This window comes from Apis florea, unplaced genomic scaffold, assembly GCF_048593485.1.
Source record: "Apis florea isolate Af1SG1 unplaced genomic scaffold, ASM4859348v1 contig_1794_pilon, whole genome shotgun sequence".
Lineage (NCBI taxonomy): Eukaryota > Metazoa > Arthropoda > Insecta > Hymenoptera > Apidae > Apis > Apis florea.
This window is the reverse complement of record NW_028256482.1, coordinates 943631-954143: the sequence shown is the minus strand read 5'-3', so window position 1 is coordinate 954143 and position 10513 is coordinate 943631. Positions and strand designations below refer to the sequence as shown.

Genomic DNA, 10513 nt, shown 5'->3' with positions numbered 1-10513 from the left:
TGTTATTTCTGTTTATAAAATTTGATATACATTATATTTATTAAACAGGATGTCTTAAAAATATCTGGATATCCATAAAAAGTAATTTCAAGCAATATTTTCCTTTGCAAAAATCTTTATTAATGAGTTATTAATAAGAAACACTGGCCAATGATTTTCGATAAAAATAAGCATATTATTGCAACTAAAATTTTATCGTATGATTTCTGAAAAATATGCATGTTTCATAGCATTATAGCATTTCTAATTCTGAAATGAAAAAAAAATGTTTCTCGAAAATTAATAAATCTTTAAAATATATTATTTGAATAAAAAAATCAAGATATCAATTCTTTAAAATAGCATTATGTACTTTTATTCGCATAGTTTTATAAGCATTTTCAAAACAAACTCAATGATCTATTATATTGATAATTTCAATGTAACTTTGAATTAAAAACTTGGTATTAAGTAACAATTTCTCATATAAAATAAAACTTTTTCATTTCTTTCAAATGTAGAATCGAAACTGTTTTTATTTTAGCTAAAATAATAACAAAAGTTACAAATGAATTTTATAGGAAATGTCAAAATGAAAATCAAAAATGGAATAATCAAAGTCATTAAAGAATGCAAAGAAGAGTTAAAGTGTCAACGATTTTAATATTGAATCGAATGGAAAGATACGAGAATTATTAAAAAAATTTACTATTATTTATTATATATTATATAAAAAAAATTTTTTTAATAAATTTGTGAGTGTTTTAAAACCGACCAAATCGTTTCCAAGTTTTAAAAAAATTACTTTTTCATTGATTTCATTAATTTTTAAATATTATATGTAAATCAATATTTTGAATAATTTTTTCCCATATATATATAGTCAGTTTTAGTTTCTAAAAAATGTACTATACAATTCCAATATCCATATATATATACATCTTATCTAAGTACAAAATAGACATTTTATGAAACTTCGTCTCACATATTCTAAAATATCAATCTTGAAAAAGATATTACATATTTCTTGTATAATTTATTATAAATATACGCTGATTACGTTTGTTCGAATTTTTATATATGGCTGAACAAGATTGAAAATTGTTTAAAGAATTGTTTGTTTGAGTAATAAATAAATTTTATACATTTATATAAAATTATATATTATATATAATTTATATATGTTAATATATATTATTATGTATATTATTAATTATATATTATTATTCAATATGTAATATGGAATATACATATTTGTTTGATCATTTTAGTTTTCTAACTAATTTGATAATAATCTAACTGATATCTAAGACTGTTGAGTATTGAACAGCATTGAAAAAATGTATGTATCATATATAAATGTGCATGTGTCATTAGTACAAGAAAAAATCAAATTGATGGATTGATGAACGATTATGACCGAGATCAATCACACATTGGTTTTTGCCAAATGATTAATTATAATATTAAAAAAAAAAAAAAAAAAAAGAAAAAAAATACATTAATCTAAAGTATAAAGATATGAGAAGATTGAAACTTTGACCAATTAATAATATTATATATGTTAGAAGAATTATAGTACATTAAATAATTTACTAACTTTTTAACTTTAATAACTTAAAAATCAATAGATTTAGAATAAAAATGTATTAATACTTTTTTATAGAAATTAACAAATTCTATTGACTGTCAAAATTATCATACAAAATTCTGTTTAAAAAAAAAAGTACAATTATATTTTTCAAATACATCACTACATATAATCATCCAGATTTATGTTTCATTGAATACCTTTCAACTTTGATTTTTAATATTTTTTTTTTCTACTTAACTGTTTGAAAAATATAGCTTTCCATGGGATACTATCAGTTGAGCAATTCGAACATCAACTTTAACAAATAATAAATAGTAAAAATAATTTCATTAATATTTTTTATTGTATCAATTTTTTAAAACAAGTTTGTTGATATCAAATAAATCATCTTCAGAATCTATGCTCCGAATATCAATATTCAATCTGTGGCATTTTTTAATAAGTTTTATCTTCTATCTTCATAAATCGTTTTTTTATTTTTTTCTACATGACATACTTTTTAATTTTCTCAATCGAATGTTGTAACCAAATCTATTTTATTATAAATTAATCTTTCTATTTGGCAATCAATATGAAAGAGTTTTTTTTCTCAAATTTTACTCTCTTATGCATAAATCAATTTTATTGAATTCAAATCATATATGTATTTAAGTAAATGTAAAACATATCCTTTTAATTCCTTACATTTCATTAAAACTTAACACTTAAAACTTTTTTCAGATTTGTTAAATCTAGAATATTGTTTTCAATTAACCAATTGATTATAATTTTCTTCTGCATATTCTAGTGATTTATTAATTTTCCAATTCCTGAAATTATATATTTGTTAAATTTAAGGATTTCTAAATTAATTATTTGCTATAGTCATTTTCGCTCAATCATTCCAAGCTATTTGATAACTTGAGAATGATTATTTTTCATTAGTCTTTTTTTTACCAATAAGATAAACTTGATTCTTGTTACTTTGCAATATATAAAATCAACCATGTCGTTCCTTTTAACTCTAACTTCTATAAAATATAATAAATATTAATATAAGAAAGTCAGAATTTAAACAAGCAATAATCAAATAATAATACTTAAAAGCAAATTAGAGCCCTTAATCATTGAAAATTATATATAATCGTGGAACATAATTTTTATCAGTTCACGTAGATTTTTTTAACTAATAGTTACAAGAATTTAATCAATACATCTGGTGCAAACATCAGCAAATATTAATCAATCAAAAGGAATTAATACTTACTTCTTTCACAAACGAATGCACTATGATAAATCTATAATATGCTGAACTAATATTTCTTAATAAGGTTTGTTTTTAGTCAATATATATATAAACCATAAAATATTTCATTTAAATATACAATATTTCTATTTTCTGATCTATAGAATAACAGTAGACAGTATTATTTTAAATATTTCCCTCAAATTGATAATATTCGGTTTCTGGATAAAGATTTTTCTTCAATTAGTTGATTTTTTATCTCATTTATATCTCTTAGTATTCAGAAGACGATGGAGACTATGGATAAGATTACGACAATTTTCACTTTCCACGAAAAATCTGTTTGTACTCGTATAGCTGTAAATTATTTAAGGAAATTATTTATTAAATAAAAAAAATCTATCTATGAAGATCATATTGCATATTATATTCTTATTTTCTTTTGAAGAATAGAATTCTTTTTTTCTTTTTCTTTATCATAAATAGTTTTTCCCTGAAAAAGATAATACTTCGTCTTTTTCGAGATTTTGAGTCTTTTTTTCGTATGTGATTAATCCCTATGTAATCCGTGACACAAAGAAGATTGATTTATTGAATGAAGAAATTTATTTCATAGTTCTATATTTTGATACTTTTTATTCTTTTGTTTTTCTCACTACGCATTGTTTTTTTTTCACGTTTAAATAATAATAATAATAAGAGATTATTTATTAAAGATAGAATAATTTTGAGTAAGATCTATTTTTTAAAATAATTAACATATTAATTATCATTAAATTTAACTAATATTTAAATTAATATCTGAAAATATGTATATTTTTAATCATTTTAAATACATATTTATTATATTAAAAAAAAAAATAAAATAAAAAATAATTACAGATTTTGAGAAATAAAAAATAATTGAATTTTGTGCAGAGACTATCTTGGGCCACATAAAAAGTATATATTATAAGACACAAATAATATAAAGTATATATTATAGTTAAATTTATAACTTTATATATATATATATATATATATAAAACTTTTTTTTAGTATGAACTTTGAATTTTTCTTCATTGTTCATAAAATAATAATGTATTAATAAAGTTTTAGAGATCTAATAGTAATTCTAGGAATCCAATAAAGGATTTTTTTTTCTTCTTCGAAAATTCATAATTTTTTGTCTTTTCTAGGATACTAAAAACTCTGATAAAACTCAAAATCTATTTTAAATTTTTTTTAATAACAAATGAGCCAACAATTTTTGATACCGCACATATTCACATATATTGACATGAATATTGATGATTGCATTTATCTTAATTATTTGAGACTTTCAGTAGATCAATAATATGAATATTATGTCTTAACTTCTTCATGATTTGTAAATGTTAATTCATCAGAAAATAATATATAATTAAATTAATATATAATTCAAATTATTATGAATTTTTCATTTGAAATTATTTCAAGATCAACGTATTTAAAATGCATATTTAAAATTTGTCACTTTTCATTCATCACAATAGTATATATGATAAAAAAATGATTATGAAGAAGAAACATCATCAAATATTCAATGTAATAAATCAAACAACTTTTTTTCATTTTTTTATATCTATTAAAACAGTAAAGGTATTAAAATAGAGCTACATAAATACATTAATTTCACGGATAAACAAGATAAACAATGTAAAAAAAAATCTTTAAATAATAGTATTATTTTATAACGAAAATTCGGATGACCACTAAAGAAATTAATTGTATGAAATATGAAAATAATTATTTTAAACTTCTTAAGGTTCTTACTTAAAGCTATTCTTAAGGTTCGAAGTTACAAATTCGAAAAAAATTCTAAATTCAAAGACTTCTGAAAATTCGTATGCCTTCTGGTAGTTCTTGCAGGTTTTTAAAGGCTCTCTCAAAGATTGGTATCTTTTAAAACCTTTTCTATATTCATTTCGTGAGCTTGCTTGTCTTCAGTGGGGCACACAAGTGTCCAATAATGCTATGGAGTCCCCTGAATCTAAAGAAAATTTCTTATGCCATTCATAAGTCCGTTCCAATAATTCTTCTCAGATAGGATGCTGATTGCCATTGAAACTGACATGGCTGGAAATGTCGTTTCAGGCCTCCAGCCACGCCGAATTGTTTCTAAATGTACAAAACGAATGGTTATCAAGTTTTTCTCTCAAAAATTGTCTTTGCAGCATCATTCTGTGTTATTTGTTCAATGTTTGGACACTTTATGTTCTGAACATCTTTAATTTTTGAAACATTAATGTAATTGGGAGAAAAACCAGAGATGATATAACATTAAATAGTTTTTAAAGTTACTTAATTTTATAAAATTCACTTTAAAGAAAAAGATTTGCATTGATCGATTGATATGCAATTTTTATAACGTTTAATCGTCATCCTGATTAATATTTAATCAGAAAATTATGGAATAAATAATTGGGTGTATTTTCATTCTTAATTTTAAACTAATTCTGCTTTTGCGTTTGAACATACTATTAATATTTGTCTATTTGTCTTATAGAAATTTAATGCTCAATTCTTTTTCCACTTATCTGCTTTATATAATCGTTTCAATCATTTCATATATAATCGTCATTCATTCTCTTACCATGCAACAAGTTGTAGCCTATTCTCACCAACAGGACTAATATAATTCCTATAGATCATTGCTGTTCAGCTTGTTTAGATGTGCTGCTAGATGCATAATGTTGAGAAAAAAATTATGGACATAGAAATAGAGACTTAACACTTTAAGTTTTATTGAATCTAATATACATTGTATATTATTTATTGGCAATGTTGAAAGAAAGTATAAAAATAAATGCTTGAAATTTGAAACTTACTTACTTGCCATAAAATCATTATCAATGTTTAAAGCTATAAAAATTAACTTTATTAAAACATTAGTTCCTGTGCTTGCAGTGTTTGTCGACGAGTTTGTCAATGCTACAAGCAAGACTATATAGAATAAGAGGAATAAGGGTAATTTAAGGGTTTATTTTGTTCTTTCATTATTTCTTGGATTATTACATCCTTATCATTTTCGGTATCTGCTAAGTTTGATAGCTAAACCAAAATTTTTCATTATTGATCATACAGAATAACAGGTAGAATAATAGAGACAATTAATAATAAAAATAACAATAGTATGGATAACAATAGTAGTATCTTAATATGGACTTTAAAATTTCAAATTTATTTGGTTAATTTTGTCATCTATAATTTTCTCCATAGCATTGTTCTTACGTTATTACGATTTTTTTTATGATTGAATTATTCATCGAATTCCCATATTTGCTTTTATTATTCAATTAGCATTTGTTGCTGTTATTATTTAGAATTCTGAATAGATTAGTCAGAAAATTTCTCTTATGAAAAGAATGAAAAAGTATTTATAGTGATATAATAGTAATAATATGGTATAAGATTCATGATGAATTTGGTGATGTCATGGTTTAAATGTGAAAATTATAAAGAAATTCATAAATCACGCTATATAATATTGCATAAATTATGCTTATTTATTGATATTATTACAAATTAATGGTGCGGTAAACATATTTTGAGTTCAATAATACACGCAGTTTGTTATGAAATGTTCAACATGTTCATTATTGTATCGAATATATGCTCATGAAATACGAGATACATACGCGAATGATCTGAAAAAGACAATTAGAATTTAAACGTTTATATTTTTTATCTTTCTTTTTTTTTTTTGTTTTTTCTTTTATTCTCTAAATTGACTGTTATAGTTGTAAATATATAATTTAAAACCAGTAGTTCCTAATCTATTGATTCGTGAAACATTTTTTTATAGAGAATTATTTTTAATTGAATATTTATTTATTTTATATACATAATTATTTAAATTTCTTTATTCTAGAGAAAATGAGGTCCCTTATTAATAAGATAAAAATGTTGATATAAATTTTTAAAAGTTTTCTTAGCAATCTATTATTTTCCATAATTCAGAAAAAATTAAGAAATACTGGTCTATACTGTTCTATCACATATCTCCTCGGTGTTATTTCAAAACATTTAATGATATTTGAATTAATTACCTTTGAAAAACCTTCGATGTTGCCTTTAAATAATCCTCCAAACATTTCGTATTGACATGGTTTCATGATATTTATCATTATAATCAATAATAATCTTCTTGTAGCTACTGGTGCAGTATACCATAGACTATCATAACTTTTCATACAAAAAATTCAATTTATAAGACTGAATATATTTTGTGCAGTATATTTAACCCTTTTAATGCTACGAATTTATATATAAACATACATAAAACCATTTTTATATACAAAAATGACAAAAACTCTCTAATTTCTTGCAATTTCTTCATTTTTATACTATCGTTCTTAATATATTGATATTCTTCTTATTGTTTTGTGATGTTATTTTACAGTATTATTTATTTACATATACTTTCGAATATAAAATACTTAGTTACAATAATATTATTGTAATTTGTTTATAACATTTGAATACTAAGAAGTTCTTACATTGAAAGGGTTAAATAATAAATTATAACGAAATTTATTCATAATTATTCATTTAATTGATAATATATAGAATGTTAATATAATATATTATATATAATTTGTAGAATAAATCTAAAAAAAAAAATATATATATATAAATTGTATTACTTAAATATTAATAAATGTTATATCATTTGAAGTTGATAAAATGAAAACAGAAAAGAAAATGAGCCTATTTTATATATCAACCGATATTTTTGTATATTAATTTTTATGTTTGTTTTATGTTCCAAAATAGATCCTTTAAAGAATATATCACGAATATATTAACATATAAATTATATATAATATAATTTCAAATATACATTCTATACTAGATTATATTATAATAAAATTGAAAATACGTACCATTTTTCGAAAACTTCGCTACTATGATTTTCTATATTCTGTCCTAAGTAAGTGACTAAGAATAAAAAACAAAATTTACCGATCAGCAATATTACATTGATGCACAATTTATGGATGCTCTGCAGTTGTTGAAGCATATAAACAACCTGTTGCAAATAAAACAAATTTTTTTCAATAAATGAAAACCAGATTTTCTCTTGACATCTAATTTGTAATCTTAATAATTTTTGTTTAAAAATAAACAATCGCAATAAATGGAAGATATCAATGAAAATTATATTAGTCGACAATACGCGATATTAAACTGTAAATTACTCACATAATATAATTGAACACTGACATCAAGTACATATAAGAATATAGTCATGGTGTATGGAATTTTATATATATCAACTGCATATTTAAAAAACCTTTAACAATGAGAAATGAAGAAGATCAAAATTTTCTTGAAAAAAAAAAAAAAAAAGAAATTTGATAAAAAAAAAAATACAAACTTGATAGCTAATTTATATATTTCTATTGCTTTGATTAATTTTGCACAAATAATGTAATATATTTCGATTTCATTCTGTGCTTTGTATGTATCCATCGCATGTTCCAGACGATAACTGTAAAAAATATAAATTATATTTATATTTCATTTTTATCTATTAAAATTTGTTAGAAAAATTCTTAACGATTGATTAAAAATTAATTTGCAATTAACTCTTGTTAATCAAAATTTTTAATATTTAATTTTAAGTAACTATTTTTTTTAATAACGAAATTCGAAACATAAATTAGAGCATAAATTAATAATAGATATGCTAAATAACAAGAGTTAACTTTAATTAAGATCGCATCATAAAATATTTTTTTCTAACCTGGCAACTTTGAAAAATCCGCAACAATGTTGAACGAATATTATTGTCGTAAATTGAGTACCAATAATCGTACATAAAATAAAAATAAGAACAAATGTATACAATAAAAAGATAATAGCGTACTCCTGTGGATCCACAAAATAGTATAAATCGCAAAGTACAATAAATTTACGAGATTCGTTTAATGGTAATATGACATTAAAAACCATGGGATATAATATCACCAACATTGAAAGAAAGAAACATAGAATTAGACATACTGAAAATATAATATGATTAAATACTTTTATTTTCGTTTTGAATTAATTATTAATTAAATAAGAAATATAAATTTGATTTTTTCGATCCTTATGTCTTATGTTTTATGATTTGTTATGTACGTTTTCGTTACAAATAATTATTTAAAAATTAAAAGAATATATTAAATCGTAAAGATATTAAAAGAATTAAATTCAAATTTAATGTATGTACGTTATGTATGATGAAATTGAAGTGAGAAAATGAAAATTGTGAAAAATTATTATAATATAATTTGTTTGATCAAATTCTTACTTGCAAGAAATTTAATTAAATGTGCTCCAATATCGATATAATGTTTCATTATTTTGTGCTCTTCGTTGTTATTTAATTCATAGTAATTGTTTTCCATTATATTAAATATTTGTTTGATCTATTATAAAAAAAAAAAAAAGAAAAAAAAAAGGAAAAAAAATATTTATATACAAATATAAACTGCAAGTTATTTAAAATTGATTTCTTAAAGACATACTTTGTTTATAGAATAGCAGTATGATCCATACAGTATCATTAATATCAGATTTAATGTAATAAACGATATGTCATTTGCAATATTATCCAATTTTAATGATGTTGTAAAAATTGGTATCAACTATAATATAATAGAATATATAAATTTGAGTACCTTGAGTATTGTTTTTATAATGTTAAAAATATTAATGATATATAAGTATAGTCTCACACGTAAAGATATGAAAACTCTTTATAATAAAATAAATTATATTTTTCTTATAAATGATTTTTTTCATAAAAATTATCCAAAATCTTTCATGAATGATTGCATATATTTCATTTTGTTTCCACAGTTTTAATTATAATTTGTATCATTAACCGATTATCAATCAAATAATTAAATTTACCGGATTACCTGAAGAAATAGAGAAAATATAAGTATAAAGAAATAAAATACTCTTTGAAATCGTAGCCAAAGATCATCGGACAATGAAAATCTGACAATAAATTGAAATATGTTCATTGTTGTACGACAATCGAATAAACACTACAGCTTTGAAGGGATGAAAACATAAAATTTCCATCTTTAATAATATTTTTGCATTATTTTTTCGTTGTATGTAGTTTGAACTGTTTCGAATGAATGATAGAAGGTATAATTTAAAAGTTATCCCTATTATAAAAGTGAAATTATTTATTCATCAATGTCAATTTTGTCTTTACACATTTTATAGTATTTCACAATGAAATTTTTGTAGATTCTGTATATATATTTCTAAGTAATTTCCTTCAATTTTCCACAGCTATAACTTAATAGCTGCATTTTACTTTAATAGTTTTGCAAGAGGTTGAATGTCTCTCATTTTTTTTTTCTTTTTTTTTTTTTTTTTATTTGAAACAACAATTGCACACGTATTGCAGATGACAGAGTTTTCATTTTCATTCGGATCGTTGAATAGTCAACATTCGATTCGATACGAAAATGTGAGTGAATTAATGTGAGATGAATAAAATAAATTTCAATTCTGTTTTATGTTCAAATTCATCGTTTTTGAGAAATTTTTGAGAAAAATAATATGCTTAAGGAAATTAAATATATCTAAAGATACGTAAGTTTGAATGTATCATTGTATTACTTTTGTTCAGTATACTTCATACTTTTTGCTAACTATTCATTTCATGAAAGATTATTTTT

General features: G+C 21.9%; 1 protein-coding gene across 2 annotated transcripts; it reads right to left on the bottom strand.

The window, feature by feature from the left end:
- Nucleotides 1–6301: 6301 nt before the first annotated feature.
- Nucleotides 6302–9854, bottom strand: LOC105735895 (odorant receptor 9a). Of its 2 annotated transcripts, XM_012488437.3 has the most exons (9): nucleotides 9734–9854; nucleotides 9338–9457; nucleotides 9121–9238; nucleotides 8569–8827; nucleotides 8200–8313; nucleotides 8025–8115; nucleotides 7706–7851; nucleotides 6869–7004; nucleotides 6302–6466 (listed from the first exon to the last, which is right to left on the bottom strand). In XM_012488437.3, exons 1-9 carry the CDS (start codon nucleotides 9839–9841, stop codon nucleotides 6416–6418), a joined length of 1143 nt encoding a protein of 380 aa, XP_012343891.3. In that variant the 5' UTR covers nucleotides 9842–9854; the 3' UTR covers nucleotides 6302–6415. The 2 variants fall into 2 exon arrangements, with proteins under 2 accessions (XP_012343891.3, XP_086769161.1); XM_086913035.1 differs by lacking the exon at nucleotides 9338–9457.
- Nucleotides 9855–10513: the final 659 nt, after the last annotated feature.